At 45.6% G+C, this 22,790-nt stretch overlaps 1 protein-coding gene across 1 annotated transcript; it reads right to left on the bottom strand.

Annotated features, from left to right (window-relative positions):
• Positions 1-6,823: 6,823 nt before the first annotated feature.
• LOC124694177 (heavy metal-associated isoprenylated plant protein 30-like) lies at positions 6,824-8,134 on the bottom strand. The gene is made up of 2 exons (XM_047227194.1): positions 7,849-8,134; positions 6,824-7,295 (listed from the first exon to the last, which is right to left on the bottom strand). The coding sequence occupies exons 1-2, from the start codon at positions 8,035-8,037 to the stop codon at positions 6,909-6,911; spliced, it is 576 nt and encodes a 191-aa protein (XP_047083150.1). The 5' UTR covers positions 8,038-8,134; the 3' UTR covers positions 6,824-6,908.
• Between the last annotated feature and the right edge of the window lie 14,656 nt (positions 8,135-22,790).

The following is a 22,790-nucleotide window of genomic DNA, read 5'->3' as shown; positions in this document are numbered from 1 at the left end:
AAACACCAATTGTTCCTCATCAGCACGCAAGATAAGGAGAGTGTCATCAGCATACCGAATGATTGGAAAATCCAAAGAAGAAGTTAAAGGCAGAGGCCTAGATATAAACCCATCTCTCATGGCCTTGTTGACAATAGTCTGAAGGAAATCAGCAGCTAGCACAAAGAGAAGAGGGGAAAGGGGGTCCCCTTGCCTAACTCCTCTTTTACAGTGGAACAAGGAACCAGGTACTCCATTAAGAAGGACTGCAGAAGTAGCTGAATTAAGAATCAATCTTATCCACTGACACCATTTATGTCCAAAACCCTTGTGCTCCAGAACCTGCATAATGAAGCTGTGCTCCACCTTGTCAAAAGCTTTCTCAAAATCCAATTTAAGAATAACCAATTCTTTCTTTGATTTGTGACATTGGTGTAAATACTCATAAGCCCAAGAAAGACAATCCTGAATTGTTCTTGATTTGATAAATCCATACTGATTTTCATGGATAAGCTGCATGATCACTCTCTGCAATCTATTTGCTAGAAGCTTAGTCAGCAGCTTGAGAGTACAATTAAGGAGAGAAATTGGCCTATAGTCATTTGTGGTAGTAGCATCTTGCTTTTTAGGCACAAGGGTGATAAAACAATTATTAATACTCTCAAGACAAAGATCACCCTGATGAAACTGATTAGATAGATCATAAAAGTCCTTCTTTATCACTGGCCAACACTTTCTTAAAAATTCAGCATTAAAACCATCAGGCCCAGGGGACTTGTTGTTAGGGAACTCCTTGACCACATCATCTATTTATTTAGATGAAAAAGGTTCCTCCAAAAAAAAGAGTTCCACAGAGGAAGCAAGCAAACTAGCCATATCAAAGGTATTTGAAGTTGGAGCAGACTGGCCCAATCTTTCTTTATAAGAATCCAACAACAACTTTGCCTTACTCTCATGAGAAGAAGCAATAGAACCATCAAAGCCTATCAAAGAAGCAATATGGTTTTTTCTCTTTTGAATAGTAGCTATAGAATGAAAGAATTTAGAATTGGAATCACCCAAAGTGACCCATTTGATTTTTCCTCTCTGTTTCCAATAAGCCAATTGCTGCTTTAAGTGATGTGCCAGATGCTCTTTGAGGGAAACTCTAAGATCAACCTCAAAAAGGATCAGGGGTCTGAAATTCTCTACTGAGTCCAAGAGAGCAATGACAGAGTTACAGTCCTCAATTTCTCCCTTGAGGGATGAGAGGGTCCTAGCCCATTGCTTCAAAGCTTTCCTAAGAATTTTAAACTTGGCTGTGATCCTTTTAGCAGCATCAGCATAGTGCATAGAATGGGTCCAAGCCTTTTCAACAAGTGGCAAAAAACCTTCTAACTGCAACCATCTATTTTCAAATCTAAAGACCTGGGATTTTGGAATGGAGGTTTGGAAGGAGATGATACAGGGGACATGGTCTGAAGTTGTCATGGCAAGAGGCAAAGCTATAGTGTTTGGGAAGAAGGTAGTCCAAGAGAGTGATGTAAAGAACCAATCCAGCCTTTGCAAAAGAGGAGCAGCTTGCATATTAATCCAAGTAAACTTTCTCCCCTTCAAAGGAACTTCAATCAAACCCAAATTACTAATAGCCTCATTAAACAGAAGCATTACATTGATATTGCCCCCAGGTTTATTTCTGTCATTAGGTGATCTGATCAAATTGAAATCGCCAACAATTAACCAATCTACATCATCAGCCACCTGAATATTATGAAACCAGGAAAGAAACACAAGCTGCTGTGCATTCTGGCAAGGTGCATAAATATTGGTCAGTGTACAAGCACCATCATCTTTTGCTGATTTAAAGTCCACAGACAAAGCATATGAGTTCTGAAACACACAGTCACCAGAAAGAACTGAACTGTCCCAAACAGTCAGGATACCACCAGATCTACCAATAGATGGCTGAAAGGCTAGCAAACCCATCAAATTTCCTAGGACAAAATTTTCTGATAAAGTCCAAGTCAATACTTTCTCTCTTTGTCTCCTGGAAAAAAATAATATGGCAACCACTTTCCTGAATTTTATCATAAATTAATGTCCACTTATCCTTATCATTTAAACCTCTTATGTTCCAGTTTACAACTTTCCAGCATAAGTGTGTACGATGTGTACTCATGGAAACACATAAGAAGATAGAAAGCCATGCATACTTCCAACAGTATGCAAGAAACCATACAGACAACAGCCTGAGAAGGACCAGGCAAAACTCCATAGAGCAGTATATAGACCACCTGAGATGGACCAGGTGCAAAAGAGGCCCAAAATGGATCAGCATCCTGAGGTGGACCAGGCTACCAAAATAAACATACATAGCCCAACACCCTCATGCAACCATAGCATTTGGATACCCACATAAACTGCAAACATGACTGAATGCCATACTTTGAGAAGACATATAAAGTTTAGAGTTTGACAGACATAAGGACAGAGAAGGCTAAACAACAAGATAAGCCAAAATAGAGTGACTAATCCTTCCCAAAAGCAACAGATGCAGAGCCTGTATTTACTCAACACTATCATCAGAAACAGAGCCTTCTTCATCAGAGGAGGAGACACCACCATCATCCTCAGCCACCACATCCTTGTCCTTGTCCTTGAGACCAAACTTGGAGTAGAGATTTTTCACCACTTTACTTCTGAGTCCAGGGAAAGGAGGAGCACAAGCTAAACAATTTCTATCAAAGCATGTTTTCCTTCTGTGCCCCTTAGACTGAGCCTGGATTCTATCACTTCTTCTAACTTCAGAGACTACCATGGGGCTTCTTTTCCTTTTATTGAAGTGAATCCTAGAAGTAGAGGGAGGAACACATATCTTGGAGGATTTCCTAGGAGCTTGAGGTGTAGAAAAACCAGTCATCACCTCCTTGCAAGCTTGTTGAATGGCACAGACAGGTGGAGAGCTAGCAGGGCAAGATGATGGCAGCAAAAAGTTCATAGTTTCATGATCAGAATTCCTGGTAATAATATCCCACACCTTTGACTGCATGAGAGATGATGTCCACTTAAAGTCTTCTGGAGTCATAAGCTTGCACATAAGAAATTCAACCCAATCAACTGGGACAGAAATAGTGCTATGGCAATCAGCAGCAGAGGATGGATTAAAGAACTTCCTCCAAGCAATTGCTCCTTCTCTAGATACAAAGCCAGGATCACCCTGATTATCTGGAAATAGTGCCAAACCAATCTGAAGATTATTAGGTGGCACCATAAAAGCTCCATTGACAGAGCCACCTGAGCCATCAGAAGCAGAGGGATCAGAGCTAATGGTCAAGGTGATGGAACTATCCCCAGGAGCTGCATGATCAATGTCCATATGCTGAACTTCTGCTTGAGGCTGGGGCTCAGGATTAAGAATATCATTAAGCTCAATAAAAGCCTCACCAGGCACTACATTAAGATCAATATCAGCAGGTTGTACATTCAGATTTAGAGCTGCATTGTCAGGGAATAGAAAATCAATATGTTGCTGAATATTTGCATTCTGCTGCAAGACATTATGATGAGCATTGTCATTTTGTTGAGGATGAATCTCTAGCCCAGCATCAAAATGCTGATGATGAGGCTCCCAGGCAGGCCAGACAGGGGCAGGATCATGAACAGCATCATGCTCTCCTGGAACAAAAACAGGCTGAAAAGGTTGCAAAGGCATTGGGTGAGGTGTGGACCCAAGGTTTAGCTATCCTCGTCACGAGAGACTATCAACTGGCCATAAATTGCTTTGTAGTATGAAAATTGCACCTTGTAGGTTGGAGCTCTATAGTAGGAGCCATGGCGCGTGAGTAAACTTCCATAGTTCCATGTTATAGAGTCGACCTCATGAACATTGATGTGGATAGGCTTGATTATGTGTTCATAGATCAGGGGAGCAGTCCGCTTTTGCCACATCCCTGGCGGCTGCACTTTGGCAGCTGGTGCAAATTTTGGGACATGAAGAACATTTCCCCAGGCTTCATTTCAGTTGCAACATGATTCCATGAGTCCATCAGCCAATCACAGATGCGGCGCACAATAGTATTTAACTGTCATAGCCACGACCAGCAACGACCAATTCTAGCGCTACCCTCGCTAGCTCCCCTGCCCCGCGCCAAACACCAGCAAAAAGCCAGTCGCACGCACGCACGGTTTCCACTGTAGCTCGAAACACCCCATTCGCCATCAGTTTGAACCGGCTCGCACGCTCCCAAGCACGCACGCACGCCTGGAATCTCGGGGGCATATCGAGCAGAGAGACGCATCGAGAGTACGTCGTGTAAGAGCATCTCCACTCGCCCCCCGACGAGGCCCCCGGCGATCATTTTTTACATCCGGACGGCGAAAATCGGCCCAGTAGCGCCCCCGGTTCCTCGTTTTCGTCCGGATTTGGCCCTTCATCCATCCGGCGAGCCCACGCCGTCCCCGGTCCCCCGGGGCGCGCTCGGGGACTCCGGATGAAACGTTTTGGCGCGAAACACCGTGTGGACCCGCGTAGTCGGCGATAGGAAAACCAAATCCTGTCGATTTTCCCTCCATTCCCTCCATTCCCTCCAATTTGCTTGCATATCCCCATTCTCTCCCGCCGAATTTCTCCATTCCCCTCGTCTTCCAGTTCCAGTTCCCGGCGGCGCCTTCTCCTCCACCACCGCTCTCGTCCTCCTCATCTTCTCGTCCACCACAATGCCGCCGAAGGGGACGACGAGGAAGCCGCGGGCGAGGAAGGAGCGGCCGCCGGGCATGACGAACGCACAGTGGGCGGCGGACGAGAAACGGCGCGACATCGAAACAAGCTGCAGGGCGGCGAGGGTGAAAAAAGCCGCCGCTAAGAGGGCGGCGGAGGCGGCCCAGGAGGAGCAAGCGAGGAAGATGAGCATGGCCTTTAGCGGCGGCGGCGGCGGCTCCATGTTCCCCGGCCAATGGCCGGCGCAAGGTACAACCAGTTCCCCGTCGTCCTTCTCCCCTACGATGTACTCGCCGTCGACGACTGCCGTGTTCCAAGAGGGCGACTACGTCCAACCGTCCAGGTTCGCGCCGTCGCCGCCCGAGCTCGACATCGGCGGCAGCGGCGGCCAGTTCGAGGGCACCTCGCCGGTCATGCGACGAGGGCCGCTCCCGTTCGGTGCCCCGTTCGGTGCGACGCCGGCGCCGAACGATGAGGCGATCCACGAGATGATCACCTCCGGCTCCGCCGCCGCCGCTGCGAGCCCGAGGTTCTTCATGGACGCCGCCGCCGCGAGCCCGGGGTTCTTCACGCAAGAGGAGGCGAGGGCGACGGCAGCTGTGGCAGCGCGCAAGGCTCATGTGGAGGATGTTGCCGACGGAAGCCAAGCCGTCGAAGAACAAGAAGACGAAGAACAAGGAGAGACAACTCAAGCCGACGTCAACCTGTCGAAGGGGAAGAAGAAGAGGAAGAAGGACTCGCCGCCTGCCGAACCGCGTATCAAATGGACGGGGAAGGAAGAGGAGTGCCTCGCCGAAGCTTGGATGACCGTGTCCATGAACGGCATAATCGGTGCCAATCAGTCGTTCGACACCTACTGGCTTCGAGTGAAGCAGGCGTACGAGGAACGCAAGCTCGTCGATCCCTACTTCAACAAGACGAACATGAACGTGTACCGGGGAGAGAAGGCAATGGCCACCCATTGGGGGATCATGCGGACGGCGTGCGGCAAATGGCACGGCGTACGAGGAGGAGATCGAGAAACGGCCGATCAGCGGCCATGACTTGGAGCAAAAGGTATGTTCCGTCGACCTCGCATCACCGAGGTATATCGTCGTTAGCTGACCCGTTTCGCCGTGCTCTTTTTTCCCCAGCTGCGCCGAGCTTTGGACATGTATGCGGAGGACACCGGCCTGCAGTTCAAGTTCCTCAACGTCTACGCCCGCCTCGAGCACTGCGAGAAGTGGAGGGAAAATCGCACAACCCTCTCGAAGAGCAAGACCGAGCAGTACAACCCCGACGCGCCGGCGGCTTGCGCGTCGGAAGGGCGCCCTGAACTCGGCCCGAAGAAGGCTGAAAGAGCTCAAACGGACGGACGGTCCCGCCGACAAGATGCGGGCGTCGATCGACAAGTGCTTGGCCGACTTGATGTCGCACGCCGACGGAAGGAACGACAAGTTCGACGGCAGGTGGCGGGAGATGCTCGCCAACCAGGGCGCCCGGATCGCACTGCTGAAGACGACGGCGGCGGCGAAGAAGAGGAATACAGACTTGGCGTTCCTGATGGGCGGCGGCGACATGGAACTGATGGACGAGGAGACGAGGAATTGGTACAAGGGCCACCGCAGCGACATCCTCCGAGCCCCTCCGGCGTGTCCTTCGTCTTCTCCACCGGCTCCTACCTGGTCTACCTCACCATCTACCTCGTCGACTGCGGCTGCTTCGACGTCCACTGCCGCTGCTTCCTCGCCGGCCGCCGCAGCCGTTTCGTCCACGGCGTGTGAGGAAACTGGTCCGTCGGACACCGCCGTGCCGGCCGGGACTGCCGACGAGCCTGTCTCCGTGTAATTTCCCTCCGATCGCCGATCTGTGGCTGATCCTTTTGCTCCTTTTGCCGATCAACTGGCCGTGCTTGTAGCGCGGGACGGCGATTTGTTTGAACTTAAACTCTATCCGCCGAACTCCGGGTGGACGACTGGAAATACGGTACTCCCCACGACTTTATTTCGTCCAATCCGGCGGTTGTTTCGTCCGGATTTGGGCGTGGGGAGCGCCAACGAGTGGGGATGCTCTAACCCGTAGAGGGCACCACTGATCATTCCATACCACCGCGCTTTAAGCATCCTTACACGACCACATGCTCCACTTGCCCATCTTGCTACTGCTACTACTTCGTCCCCGGCCCCGGCGGCCGGCAAGCGTGCACGCCGGCGCCGAGCACAATGATCACACCCACACAACGAGATAATTTACACTACATGACGGAGCAGGCGTTGACGTCGTCGTCGTTGAACATGTTGCTGACGGGGTCGGACCCGCGCTGGGGCTCCGGGAGCTTGCCGTGCTTGTCGCCGTTGTAGCCATGGCGGTAGTAGTTGTAGCTGGGGCGGAACGACTCCTCGTCGCGGAAGTACTCCTCCTTGCAGGTGAAGTGCAGCGGCTGGTCGGGCCAGAACTCGGCCTTCTTACCGGCGCGCCGCACCTCCTTGAGCACCCGGTGCCGCTCCACGTACCCGGTCACCGTCACCTTCTCCATCTCCACCTCCACATGCACGCTGTCCACGCCGCGCAGCTTCGTCAGCGCGTGCTTCACCACCCGCTCGCACCCCGAGCAGCACATCCGAACCTTCAGCTCAACCGTCTGCACGCACGACAAAGACAGAGGGCACTCGAGTGGTTAACACCACGCTCTGCTGAATGTCGATTGATTAAGGTTAACAATGGTTTGGATCGCATATATATTTTACTGGTTCCAAGTTTACAACACATGCAGGCCAGGCCAAGGGGTGAAAAAGGTTCTTTTTATCTTTCTTTCTGTCTTTTTAGGACGCATGCAACTTGATTACATATGCGATTGCGACTACACATGAAGAGTATCGAGTTCTCCTAGATATGTGAGTGAAGAATTAGCCAAGGTGATTAACCTTGTCTAAGCTGGGAAGATGATAGTGGCTGACAGTATTAGTGGGTTGAGAATAATGGGCTGAGAATAATCTGAACATGCATGTCGAGTCGCCGTCGCATAAGAAACCGGGTTCCTGTACTTGCTGATGTGCTCATCTGAGCAAAACAAAAACATCTTTCCATGCATATGGCTAAAGCAAATCCTTATCTGGAAGCTAACGAAGCAAGCAGAGGAAGAACAGAGCATGCATGAACAGCAAGAAGCTGGAAGAAACAGAGGCTATGCATACCTGCAACGACAGCGGCCTGCTCCGGCCCATCCTGCGCCCGGCCAGCGCGCCCTGGTTGTTGTAGTAGAGAGTGTCGGCGCTCGTCGGGTGGCTGCTGTGGTAGTACGCGCCGGCGCGGTGGTTGTGGCGGCCGCCGATGGGGTAGAAGCACCCGTAAAGGAAAGACGACAGCGCGGACGACACAGACATGGCCGCCGCCTCCGGCGACAACTTATATACTCACAAGAGTGCACGTACGGCAACCTCGTCCCGACCAGAGCACTTCACCGGAAAATGCTTTGGCTTGCGTTGCCTTGCTCGAGCGTTTCTTGCTCGCAGCTGTTGCCTCTGTGACTGTCCTTTCCTGGTGGCTGGTGCGATGGTTTATAGGCTTTTTTCCGGGGGAAGGGAATGGTATCTGGTGTTCTGGTCTGGGAGGGAGAAGGAGAAGGTGGTGGTGGGCTGCAGTAACCTTGCCCTCCCCCTCATTTTATTGCTTGAAATGTGGGACGACGAAAAGGGGCCCTGCTCCTGTTCTGCCACCTCAGCGGTGGATTAGCACCACTTCAAGAGGAATCTTGGTATCAGAAAAGACTAGTTATTTATGCTAGGAGAATTATAGATGGCTTTTATGAGAAACCTCTCAAGATGCAGGAGGAAGGTGAGCTGGCGAATGATGCTTGTGTCGACCCCCTTTTTTGCACTGCATTGCAATGCATCAGAGGCTCAGAGCTGACGCCTGACAGAATGGCACAAAGAGTTCTATAGTAGAGATATGTTTGTAAAACAGAGTCAGTCAGCCACTGATCCAACTGCAAAATGTTTTGCAATGCAAATTGGTCGACAACAAAACAGGGGTCGGAATTAAGCAGGAAAAGTGTCGGACAAAACTGTTCAGTCTTCTAACACCTTGCACATTTCGTTTTAAATACTTTACAAGTTTATAAATTGCAGTGAGGAAGTTTAAACCTTGTAGGCTCGATCTCTATTTTTTTTGGCTAATTAAATAGGCACTCAAATAACAGTGACAAAGCCGATACGACAAGGGACTAAGAGAATATGTTTGCTGAAACGAAAAAGGATAAGAGAATATGTAAGTGCAAGTGTTTTCCCCGCAAAAAAAAAAAGTGCAAGTGTTTATCCTATGTAACCAAATAAGTGCTTGCTTAGCGACTAACCCTCTGAAGAATAGTGCTGCAGAAGGCAGAAAAAGTGTTTTGTGCAGGAATATATGTCAGGCCGGGGGAAGAAAAGTTCTTGAGATATTCCCAAAAATCTTCATCTCTTTTCTCCCCTTCTCTACACAAGCTAGCTTGCCAGCTCGCTTCGGAACTCGTTCCAAACCTCATGACTCCCTCCATGATATTATGCCTTATGCTTATTCTGTCTAGGCTTTCCTGCACACAGTATGCGACACTGTTGTGCATGAACCTAGTCTTGTGGCTTTCAGAGGAACCTTTGCTTTCTCTGTGTAATTTGGAACCTGGAACAGTGCTGATCCTACAATAATGCTCTTTGTGATGGTATATAGCTATATGTCTGTTGTTTAATTCCATTGTTTAATCGATCGATTTGACAACACGCTGCTTGCTAGCTAGATTAGTCCTTGGTGGCCAGCCAGATTAGCATAGGATAAGATTAAAAAAAAAAAGATTAGCATAGGATGGATCACATTTCATATATACCTCGCTCCATAGATTTACCCTGAATCACTTGCCTACACTTGGAGATAGATAGCTAGTGACTTAGTGATGTGTGCTGATTATCTGGAAATGCGCTACACGCAAGCAAACTGACCTTAGTGACAAGTTGACATGCGGCGCCGAGAATTGATGCGGCGGTAATGTGCTATGTGGTCAAGCTACAGTCCACCACCTTTGCCCTGTTACATGGATATATTTGAATCCTTATATCAGTTGATCAGTGGTCAAAATAGTAAAGGACAGTGCCCTGTCCTAGCACTTAATTGTGTGATTAAAATAGGGTCCAGCTGCTAACTCTTTCGGCGAGGGCCTTGTCCTCATTATGCCCACTAATTAAGCAACGTAAATCTAAAGCTGTTCCTTTGGTGTCTTGGTTTGATTTAATCCGGGACCCTGTCCCATGGCTCCATTTCAAGTTTCTCCTGTTAGATGTTTATTGGATAGGCTGCATCCAGCCACCCTTTTTGATTTTTTTGTTGTTGAAAGATCTGTTTCTTGTCATCTTTAAGCACCAGCCATCAATCCCTAACACCTTGCAGCTCACTGTAATCATTACACATCACTTACTGAAAATTTCCCATTGAGGTAGTGTATTCAGCTCCATTGGTAATGCGGTATCTGTTGTGGCGGACGGACGACGGTCCACACGATGAACTCGAAATGATGGGCTTTAATTTATTTTTTGGCGTACGAATTGTCCTCTCATGAAAAAAAGTCGTTGAAAGGTGTTGATAACATACGTGCCATTGCAGCTAGGCCGGTAATATTATGCCCTGCAGGCACCTAGTTTAAGTTTGAGCTTTATGTAAAGAGAAGTTGGAGGAACATTTAGTTTGGTGCTAGTCATATGAAAAGCTAAAGAATACTACTGCAATGATGGAACTGGAGTTACTAGAACACGCACTTGTGAGAGCTAATGGAGAAGATTATGTGTTACTAAGGATGTTGTGGAAGAAGAGGACATATTCTGCAAACCTTGTGGTAGAATCTAAAATGATCTTGTTTGTTTTTTCATGGAAGTCAGAACTCCCTGGGTATGTTGAGATTTTTTTTTCTATTTTTCAGCACTAAAGATATGGACAAACAAAGTTACTTTCTTGATAATATTTTACCCTCTGGGAACCGGAAGAAACCCCCGCTCCCGCTCCCGTGCGGCTGAGCCGGGCCGCACCGGAGCGCCCAGATCCGGCCAGCCGCAACCTCCCCCGTCTCCCCTGCCCTCGCCGCCACCTGTGGCCGTCGTCGGGGAAAGCCCTGGCGGCGCGGTGGCGGCGGGGCGCCCTCCTACGCGCGGGATCTGGGCGGCCCGGCTTCGGCGCCCTTTTCCGGCTGTTGCGGCTCGGGGGCTGGCCGGACGGCGGCGGCACGAGGCGGCGCGGCGCGGCTGCTGCGTGTGGCGGCTCCTCCGGCGGTCTCCTCCGTAGAGGGTGGTGGGGGCTCTCGGGCGGCGGCCCGCGGTGGGTGTTGGCGGTGGCGGCCGGCGTGGCTGCGTCGGGCAGCACGTCGGGCGGGTCTGGAGGTGCTGCTGCCTTGGTGCAGTGCTCCTGCCAGCATGGTGCTGGCTGAGCCGGCGTCTCCGATGTGGTTTGCCTCCACGCGGTGTGGTGCTGCTGGTTCGGGTCGTCGAGCTCTCCATTTCTGGTGGTCGGTGGAGTGGCTGCGTGAGTCGCTTCCTCCTTACCTTGCTATCAGCCTGCAGCGGTTTGCCGTTGGGGCTGGCGGGTGCCGTGGTTTCGCAGTGGCGGCCACGGTGGTGACGCGCTTCCCACCCCGGGGGGCGTCGTGGCTGGGTGTGGAGCCCCTCTGTCTTGCCATCAGTGGCGGAGGACGCTGCTTCCGTCTGCTCTGGTGTGCCCCATGGTGATGCAGATGGCGGCCATGGGTGCGGTCTCCTCTCCGATGCGAGGTGAGCCGTGGCAGAGGTGGTGGTGGCGTCTTCTTGCCGGTTGCTGGGCTCTGGTGTCGGGTCCTTGGTGGGGATCTTCGGCGCGCGGCGGGTGCTCCATGCGAGAGTAATCTATGGGTGTCTCTGCCTTTTGATGCCCTTCGACTCTAGCCGGTGGCACACAGGCGTCGTGGCGTCGTCTCGGCCGTGCGCAACCTTTCGGCCACACCCTCGACACAGGTGGTGTCGGTGCGTAGTGTGGTCTCGGATGCGCGCTGCCCTTCGATTACGTCGATGGTGCAGTGCCGGTGCTGGGTCTCGGCGGACCAAGGCCGTTCGACTACTCCGGCGAGTCCTCGAGCTGGGTTGTCCTTCCTTCGTGTCCTTGGGACTCTTCCTCGTGATTGTTGTGCCTGGGTCGCGATGAGATTTCTCATCGGCCAACCGTCCCCTAGTTTGAGGGATGGCCACTTTGTTTTCTCTTCTTAGTCTTGTCTGTTGGTGGTGTGCGTTTTTTCCTTTCTTCTTCTCCTTCGTAACCTCCGTGTACTCCGGTTCATTTGAACCCATCTTGTAGAGGCTGAAAAGCTTCATAGGCAACTTGACTGAATATTTGTTCAGGCTGGCTCACGCCCGCCGTAGTTACAGTCAAAAAAAAAAATATATTTTACCCTCTCATTTTTCAAATATTCGTTTATGTATCTTTGCCATGCATGAGAGATGTGTTTCTCAGAAAAAAGTGAAAAATACCTGCAGAAAATATCATCTCCACGTTACTGATATTCCCCATGAGGTCATGAGCCCATGACTATACTTTTCTTTTTCAGTAAGTAAAACCTAACTGTGTACCAAGAATGTCCGAAGGTACGCAAACAAAGCACAAACCACTGGCTTAAATCGAATGCAGTGCCGTGGTGGAATCTGATTTGAAGACATAGTCAGATTTAGAGGCAAAAAGCAGTATCCTTTTGGAGAAACATAAGTACATTTGTGTGTCAGCACAGAACACTGCGATAACTTCACAGTTACAATGCATCGTGAGAGAAAGCTTAGAATGACTGCGAATAACTCAAAAGCAAGAAATGCTCTGCTCAAGTTGAGCGACGGGGATCCGGAGTTCAGGCCCTGAAATCAACATGTCATTTTTTTAAGCTGTCGACATACTCCTTTTTAGAAAACCATGGTAAGTTGCAGTACGAACATTGCGCTGTTCTCCCCATGCATGTTTGGCTTATGTTAATCTGAAAGAAAAGCTCAGCTAAAACCCTGATCGACATGATCTTCCAAGATTTGCAGCTTCACGAGGTCGATGAGGCTAGGTAGACCAAAAGATTCATTGATTTAGTGTGCTCGAATATAATGTAGCTGAAGACCAGGATGTGATAAGAAGGCAGGTAAACACCATTATAGTTGAGCACATTTTAGCTACCTAGCTAGGAAATGGAATCCACTTCCTTATCCACTCACCAATAGAAATCGGAGAGAATGGTTTATTACTCAGGTTGTATTAAAAAAATCCAACCACATAGTGTTACTGATAAGTTGGGTAATTGGCTTTGGGGTATACCTTCGAAATTTAAGAAACATATTCTCGTTGGAACCGCAACCCTATATTGGGCTTTGTACGTGTGCACGAATAATGTTGTGTATCACCAAAAGAAGCTTTTCAATCTCCACTTCATGCTATATACTTATGTACTATTGGCTGGATTTTTTATGACGCAAGGAGCACAAGGAGCTTTTATGGCGGAACTTACCCGGGCGAAGCCGAAGGTTAGAGCACAAGGAACTTTTCATGGCAGACATGTGCCAATGTTAAGGAAATGTGCCAGACACGGATACATACGTAATCTAGCATCTCCGTGGAGTGAGTTCCTTGAGGAGCGCTTGCTCTCGCTGCGTCGAGCTCGCCCCAAAATGTGCAGATGAGGGAGGCTCCTCCATCCCTCTTAGGGCGACGCAGCTGTCGTTTGGACGACAAAAAAAAAGATAGTGATATTCCTGTAGCCAAGCCCGCTGAGTATAGGCGAGCAGAGGCTTTTGGGGAGGTTCCAAAAATCAAGAGCAAAAGGAAAGATAACGAAGAAGTCAATGCTAAGGAAAGTTAACGAATGAGAAGATGCAACATTACCTGCAGATGTACAAGAAGCAACACACGCCTCAAGCGACTGAGGCGGTGCGCGCCTTAGTAGAGGTCAATGCTTGACCACTTCTGCTATGAGGGTGCATTTCGGTGAGCTGCTGGTTGCGAGAACGCTTGTGTGTTTAGGGAGTTTGTCTTTGTTGGATACAGGGTGTGGCCTTTATTTTTAGGTCTAGGGGCTCTTCTATCGACACAGATGATGTGCCATGAGTTATCGTATGTGATTTTCGCTGGTTTCTCTGAATTAACCGTGAGATGTATGGTTTTTGGATCCGATTTTCCTTATTAATTTGATCAATTTTCCTCTTCTATAATGCAAAGGTAGAGCTTCTATCGTTCGCCGTAAAATAAATAAATAATTGGATTTAGTTTTCTTAAGGAAATGTGTTGTACTCATTGGTATGCCAGCGTGTATCTTAATTATGTAGAAATTATTTGTAAACTCTTTCCATTATATCGTCGTGTTGTGAATTTTGAGTTAGGAAAACTCCTTTTATGAAAAAAAAAAGAAGAAGAACCAACAGAAACTAGATGTTGGCCGACCTGACACAATCATGGTGCGGTGCTGACCACTCCCAGGACTCGACATCGGGGGAGCACATATGGGGTAGTAACAACTAGCCACACTGCTAAGGGGGAAATTTTTGATGGCAACGAATTTGATTGCACGTATGCCGACCGATATTTTTTGGGATATTAATACGTCTCGGGTGTTGAATATAAATATAGTGCCTGGCCTCTTTCCATAAGATCAATCTTTTGGAAATTTTGGTGAGTGCATCAATTCTATATGGTATCAAAGTCAAGAGGTCTTAAGTTCAAAACTCTGCTCGTGCAGTATTAAAAAGAAAAAGAAAAAAGATTTTGCGGCATGTGCACCGAACCCACGCTAAGGACTAAAATAGCCTAGACGCGAGGGAGAGTGTTGAATATAAATTTAGTGCCTAGACTCTTTCCATAAGATTGGTCTTTTGAAAAACTTGACTAGTGCATCGATCCTATACCAGGGATTAGAAATTTTTTGATGGAACCTTCATATTTCTAGTGTGTTTTCTACTTAATCCATGTATGTCGATATGGTTAGCAGAAAAATTATCTTGCGTAGGATTTCATGTGAAACCTTTAGGATTTACTAAAAATTAATATATTTGATTTATATATTTTTATAGGAGTATTTCAAACTAAATTAATTTGGTTATGCTTAACTCGAATGATAATAAGAAATACTAGCAAGGACTGTCGCGGCAGCATGCCGCGCCCAGCCTGAAGTTAGAGAATAAAGGATGCTTTAAATTATGTTAAATTCCGGTTATGATGTGGAGGTCACATGATAAGAAATTTGTTAAAATACTTCCAAGTGAGTGAGCTATTGTTCTGTATGGTGGAAAGATCTAAGCCATGAACTGATCATCTTATATTCACTAACAGTGGGTAAAAAAATAGGGACTTGACTATGGATTTTACTAAGTTTGGTACATAGGAAAGAAACAGCTACCATAACTGCCTTCTTTCCTTTGAATAGAGTTCTTCAACGCTTGTTGTCGTCGTCCTTATTGTCGGATGATAGAACAATGATTTCATGGCTCTTGACAGGAAGGCTGAGGCTGGTGCAGCTCGTGCTCTCCTGGAGGAAGGCCCTGGCTTGAGAAGATATCGAAGTGAGTTCTGAGCTATCGCTCTCCATGAAATTTCAATCAAATATTCTTTTGAAACTAATAACTATGATTCTAGTTTTTCATTGATTCATTCAAAGCCATCCAAAGTGGTGTTGCCCTATCATCATATTTCGTAGAAAAAAAATCATCAAATTACGACAAAGCAGAAGAAATAGTGTCGAAGATATGAGCAAAATAAACAGCGTAGAAGTGATTAGTAAGGGTATATATTCTTCTTAAATAATGCCTATTTCAAAACACACCTAGTTCTATCCTGCACATATGTCCTTTTATCATAGGCTTGCCGTAGCTTTTACATAGTTGCAGGATACATCAAAACAACCATACAATGCAGCCTGTGCTCTAAGAAAATTGTTGGTCTGCATAATCAGCAAACCTTAGAAGGAATGAGGGCTAAAAATCCAAATTAAGCACTCAAATAAAAGAAGGGTTCTCTACAATTTACATGACCCATTTGTTCAGTTAGTTGTTTCTATATCTCTGCAAATTGTGCGATCTAAACCCACAGAAATACACCACATAAGTTTCCCAAGGTCATCTTTCACTGAACATATTCCTATGCATTGAGGGGAATTTTTCTATACATAAAGAAGTATGTACTAAATGAAATAGCATATATAACATAACAGGAAATCTTGTGACACTCAAAAAGCTTTCCTTGGATAAACACGTGACACAGGAAGAAGACTTGGCTAATTTATTTTGTAGCACTTAAAGAGGACTTTTGCTAATTTATTTGCTAAACATTGCGAACACATAGTAGCATGGCAGAGTAGCAGGATATCATATGGAAACTATCTCCAATTGCAACGAAAACATCCAACACATATTTGTTTTTTTTATAATGGACGCTTTATTACTCCTAAGAATCCTAAGAAGCAATTACACTCGACCTCTGCATAGCTAAGATGCACACAGCCGTTCAAAAAGTCTCAAATGTCTGGAGAGCTAAAAAAAGCGAATTACATAACAGACAAGAGTAAATGTAAAACGCATAAGGTGAAGGCGGATGTCCAATCCGTAGATTATGCTGCCACCCATATAGGTAAAAAGTATGTCTCGCCGTGTCCTCCAACCGTGTACAGACCTCCGTAAACAGGTCGCGGTTCTCCACCTTCTGCAGCGCAGACCACGAACGGAGAGTAGCGGTACATCTACCTGCAAGAGAGAACAATTCTTATCATTAAAAACTTTGTCATTTCTACACAACCATAGCGACCATATAATGGCAAGCGCCCCCACCCTAATAAACGTTCTAAATCTATGATCGATCCCCCATGAAGCCAATTACCGAAGATATTGGCCACACTAGTCGGGGGATACATGTCAGAAGCTACTTGGATGCTTGACCATATAGATCTGGCAAAGCGACATTGGAAGAACAAGCGTTTAATCGTCTCATTGTGTTGACAAAAAACACACTGCGTATTCCCATGCCAATTGTGTTTCACAGGATTATCTTTGGTTAGAATTACTCCTCCACGCAAATACCAGCAAAAAAATCTTAATGTTGAGCGGTATATTCATCTTCCAAATCTTATTGTTTTTATCAACTGGTATTTTCGGTTGGATAATGGCATTGTACAATGAACTTATAGAGAATTTCCGATTGGATTGTAAGTTCCAAAGAAATTCATCTTGCCCTTCAGACAACTTGATGGATTCCAGGCATTCCATGCAAGAAGTCTCGGACCGATTAAATCTCGTCTAAACGTCACCGTCGGAGGTGAGGTTGCCATTACTAATGCAATGATATCACTTTTGCGACGAACAATGTTGTATAACGCTGGATATTGTTCAGAGAGAGAGGCATGTTCCCTAGCCATGTATCCTCCCAGAACCGTATCTGCGATCCATCCTTAATAATGAAAGTACCATGTCTAAAGAAAAATTTCTTCGTTGCCATGAGACCAGCCCAAAAATGTGAATCTCTCTGTTTCCAAAGAATCTGAGATAACGCTTTGTCGCCGATGTACTTTCTTCTAACCATGGTCTGCCATATGCCATCTTCGGTTAGTAGCTTAAAAAGCCACTTACCTAATAAGGCTGAGTTCTTGACTTCAAGGTCGTGAACTCCAGGCCCACCCATATCTTTAGGTCGACATACGACAGACCACTTGACCATTCGATTTTTTTTCACTATCCCATTTGCAAAAATCTTGATCTATAATAATTGAGCTTCTGTAATAAACTTTTTAGCAATATGAAGAAGGAAATCATATACAACACCATATTGGTGAGTACTGAATTAATGAGAACCAATCTTCCTCCCAGGGATAGCATTTTACCTTTCCAACTACTAAGTCTCTTCTGAAGTCTTTCCTCGACTAATTTCCACTCAGCCATCGTTAACCTTCGATAATGAATCGGATACCCAGATAGTTGATAGGAAACTGGCCTTGCTCACAGCCAAACAGTTCCGAATATTCAGCGACTGAGTCCTGACCGTCGCCAAAATAGAACAATTCACTTTTATGAAAGTTTATTTTGAGTCCCGATAAATGCTCAAAGGCAGCCAAAATCAGCTTCAAATTTCAAGCTTTATCAAGATCATGCTCCATAAATAAAATTGTATCGTCGGCATATTGAAGGATTGATAAACCCCCATCTGCAAGATGTGGAATCACTCCTTCAATATGACCATCATATTTAGCTCGTTCGATCAATATAGCGAGCATATCCGCCACAATATTGAATAAAAGTGGTGATAGAGGGTCGCCTTGGCGTAAACCTTTTCGTGTCTGATACGTCTCTAACGTATCGATAATTTCTTATGTTCCATGCTACTTTATTGATGATACCTACATGTTTTATGCACATTATATGTCATATTTATGCATTTTCTGGAACTAACCTATTAACAAGATGCCGAAGAGCCAGTTCTTCGTTTTCTGCTGTTTTTGGTTTCAGAAATCCTAGTAAGGAAATATTCTCGGAATTGGACGAAACTTTCGCCCGGGGTCCTATTTTTGCACGAAGCTTCCGGAAGACCGAAGAGATAACGAAGTGGGGCCACGAGGCGGCCGGATGATAGGGCGGCGCGGCCCGGCCCCCGGCCGCGCCACCCCGTCCCCTGGGCCCCTCGTGTGGCCCCCGACCTACCCTTCCGCCTACTTAAAGCCTCCGTCGCGAAACCCCCGGTACCGAGAGCCACGATACGGAAAACCTTCCGGAGACGCCGCCGCCGCGAATCCCATCTCGGGGGATTCGGGAGATCGCCTCCGGCACCCTGCCGGAGAGGGGATTCATCTCCCGGAGGACTCTTCATCGCCATGATCGCCTCCGGAGTGATGAGTGAGTAGTTCACCCCTAGACCATGGGTCCATAGCAGTAGCTAGATGGTCGTCTTCTCCTTGTTGTGCTTCATTGTTGGATCTTGTGAGCTGCCTAACATGATCAAGATCATCTATCTGTAATACTATATGTTGTGTTTGTCGGGATCCGATGGATAGAGAATACTATGTTATGGTGATTATCAATCTATTGTTTATGTGTTGTTTATGATCTTGCATGCTCTCCGTTATTAGTAGAGGCTCTAGCCAAGTTTGTACTCTTAACTCCAAGAGGGAGTATTTATGCTCGATAGTGGGTTCATGCCTCCATTGAATCTGGGACAGTGACAGAAAGTTCTAAGGTTGTGGATGTGTTGTTGCCACTAGGGATAAAACATTGATTCTATGTCTAAGGATGTAGTTGTCGATTACATTACGCACCATACTTAATGCAATTGTCTGTTGCTTAGCAACTTAATACTGAATGGGGTTCGGACGATAACCTGAAGGTGGACTTTTTAGGCATAGATGCGGTTGGATGGCGGTCTATGTACTTTGTCGTAATGCCCAATTAAATCTCACTATATTTATCATATCATGTATATGCATTGTTATGCCTTTCTCTATTTGTCAATTGCCCGACTGTAATTTGTTCACCCAACATGCTTTTATCTTATGGGAGAGACACCTCTAGTGAACTGTGGACCCCGGTCCTATTCTTTACATAGCATAAATTCTACTGCAATTGTGTTTTACTATTTTCTTTGCAAACATCTTCCACTCGATACGTTTAATCCTTTGTTACAGCAAGCCGGTGAGATTGACAACCTCATCTGTTTCGTTGGGGCAAAGTACTTTGGTTTTGTTGTGCAGATTCCACGTTGGCGCCGGAATCCCCGTTGTTGCGCCGCATCACATTTCGCCACCATCAACCTTCAACGTGCTTCTTGACTCCTACTGGTCCGATTAAACCTTGGTTTCTTGCAGGGAAACTTGCCACTGTGCGCATCATACCTTCCTCTTGGGGTTCCCAACGGACGTGTACATCTACGCGCATCAAAGCAAATTTCTGGCGCCGTTGCCGGGGAGATCAAGACACGCTGCAAGGGGAGTCTCCACTTCTCAATCTCTTTACTTTGTTTTTGTCTTGCTTTATTTTATTTACTACTTTGTTTGCTGCACCTAAACAAAACACAAAAAAAAATTAGTTGCTAGTTTTACTTTATTTACTGTCTTGCTCTCTATATTAAAAACACAAAAAAATTAGTTACTTGCATTTAGTTTACTTTTGTTATCATGTCTAGTCCTGTACTTGCTTTTATTTTCACTAGTTAGGCATAATGGAAAACAACAAAAAAATTGGAGATCTTTATGAAATTTATCTTGAATTAGGACATGATGTGTTTGAAGAGAAAATTAAAAAACCCATGGAACTTTGTTTGGAAAATAGTTGTAGCAAGGTTATTAGCATGAACTCTTTGAACACCATTATTGCTAAAGCTATGGAAGAATTTAAGCTTGGGGAAGCTGGTTGTGATATTTTTAGTCTCCCAAGCATGGAGGAGAAAATTTACTTTGATGATACTTTACCTCCTATATATGATGCTTGCAATGATGAATATGATATTTTCAGTCCACCTACTATTGAGGAGAAAATTAATTATGATTACAATATGCCTCCTATGTATGATGATTATGGTGATGAGAATAATAATGATATCTATTTTATTGAATTTGCTCCCACTACAACTAATAAAATTGATTATGCTTATGTGGAGAGTAATAATTTTATGCATGTAGCTCATGACAAGAATGTTGTATGTGATAGTTATATTGTTGAGTTTGTTCATAATGCTACTGAAAGTTATTATGAGAGAGGGAAACATGGTTATATGCATCTTAATAATATTAAGTTTCCCCTCTTTATGTTGAGAATCTTGAAATTGCACTTGTGTTGCTTTTCTATGCTTGCCACTTTGTTCTTCATGAATCTATTTGTGTACAAGATTCCTTTTCATAGGAAGTGGGTTAGGCTTAAATGTGTTTTGAATTTGCTTCTTGATGCTCTCTTTTGCATCAACTCTTATTACTGAGCCCATCTTAATGGCTATAAAGAAAAGCGCTTATGGGAGACAACCCATGTTTTTACTACAGCAATTTTTTGTTTTGTTGAGTCTTGGAAGTTGTTTACTACTGTAGCAACCTCTCCTTATCATGTTTTTGTGCCAAGTAAAGTTTCTATGTTATAGTTGATGTTATATTTGGGATCGCTGCGCAGAAACAGCATTGCTGTCTGTCACGAATCTGGGCACAGTTCTCTGTAGAAAATTCGAAAAAATCTGCCAATTTACGAGCGTGATCCTCAGATATGTACGCAACTTTCATTAGTTTTGAGTTTTTCCATTTGAGCAAGTCTGGTGCCAGCTTTAAATTCGTCTTTACGTACTGTTCTGTTTTTGACAGATTCTGCCTTTTATTTCGCATTGCCTCTTTTGCTATGTTGGATTCATTTCTTTGATCCATTAATGTCCAGTAGCTTTATGCAATGTCCAGAAGTGAAAAGAATGATTGTGTCACCTCTGAATGTGTGAATTATTAATTGTGCACTAACCTTCTAATGAGTTTGCTTGAAGTTTGGTGTGAAGGAAGTTTTCAAGGGTCAAGAGAGGAGAATGATATACTATGATCAAGAGGAGTGAAAGCTCTAAGCTTGGGGATGCCCCCGTGGTTCACCCCTGCATATTCTAAGAAGACTCAAGCGTCTAAGCTTGGGGATGCCCAAGGCATCCCCTTCTTCAGGTTCCTCCCCTAAAACTATATTTTTATTCAATCACATCTTATGTACTTTACTTGGAGCGTCTGTGTGCTTTTATTTTTGTTTTTGTTTTGTTATCTTAGTTTTCTGAATAAGTTCATCCTTGTGTGGGAGAGAGACACGCTCCGCTGGTTCGTATGAACACATGTGTTCTTAGCTCATAATATTCATGGCGAAGTTTCCTCTTCGTTAAATTGTTATATGGTTGGAATTGGAAAATGCTACATGTAGTAATTCTAAAATGTCTTGGATAATGTGATACTTGGAAATTGTTGTGCTCATGTTTAAGCTCTTGCATCATATACTTTGCACCTATTAATGAAGAAATACAAAGAGCTTGCTAAAATTGGATTTGCATATTTGGTCTCTCTAAGGTCTAGATAATATCTAGTATTGGGTTGAACAACAAGGAAGACGGTGTAGAGTCTTATAATGTTTACAATATGTCTTTTATGTGAGTTTTGCTGCACCGGTTCATCCTTGAGTTTGCTTCAAATAACCTTGCTAGCCTAAACCTTGTATCGAGAGGGAATACTTCTCATGCATCCAAAATCCTTGAGCCAACCACTATGTCATTTGTGTCCACCATACCTACCTACTACATGGTATTTCTCCGCCATTCCAAAGTAAATTGCTTGAGTGCTACCTTTAAACAATTCAAAAGTTATTACCTCTTATTTGTGTCAATGTTTTATAGCTCATGAGGAAGTATGTGGTGTTTTATCTTTCGATCTTGTCATTTACTTTTGACAGACTTTCACAATGGACTAGTGGCTGATGGCGTGTAACTCACACGTTCGTTGGGAACCCCAAGAGGAAGGTATGATGCGCACAGTAGCAAGTTTTCCCTCAGAAAGAAACCAAGGTTTAATCGAACCAGTAGGAGCCAAGAAGCACGTTGAAGGTTGATGGTCGCGAAATGTGATGCGGCGCAACACCGGGGATTCCGGCGCCAACTAGGAACCTGCACAACACAACCAAAGTACTTTGCCCCAACGAAACGGTGAGGTTGTCAATCTCACCGGCTTGCTGTAACAAAGGATTAAACGTATCGAGTGGAAGATGTTTGCAAAGAAAACGAGTAAAACAAGTAGATTGTATGCTATGTAAAGAATAGGACCGGGGTCCACGAGTTCACTAGAGGTGTCTCTCCCATAAGATAAAAGCATGTTGGGTGAACAAATTACGGTCGGGCAATTAACAAATAGAGAAAGGCATAACAATGCATATACATGACATGGTAAATATAGTGAGATTTAATTGGGCATTACGACAAAGTACATAGACCGCCATCCAACTGCATCTATGCCTAAAAAGTCCACCTTCGAGGTTATCGTCCGAACCCCCTCCGGTATTAAGTTGCAAAGCAACGAGACAATTGCATTAAGTATGGTGCGTAATGTAATCAACAACTACATCCTTAGACATAGCATCAATGTTTTATCCCTAGTGGCAACAGACACAACACA

This window comes from Lolium rigidum, chromosome 3 (assembly GCF_022539505.1).
Source record: "Lolium rigidum isolate FL_2022 chromosome 3, APGP_CSIRO_Lrig_0.1, whole genome shotgun sequence".
In the NCBI taxonomy this organism is placed as follows: Eukaryota; Viridiplantae; Streptophyta; class Magnoliopsida; order Poales; family Poaceae; genus Lolium; species Lolium rigidum.
Note: the sequence above shows the minus strand (reverse complement) of the source record. Positions and strands in the feature narration are given on the sequence as shown.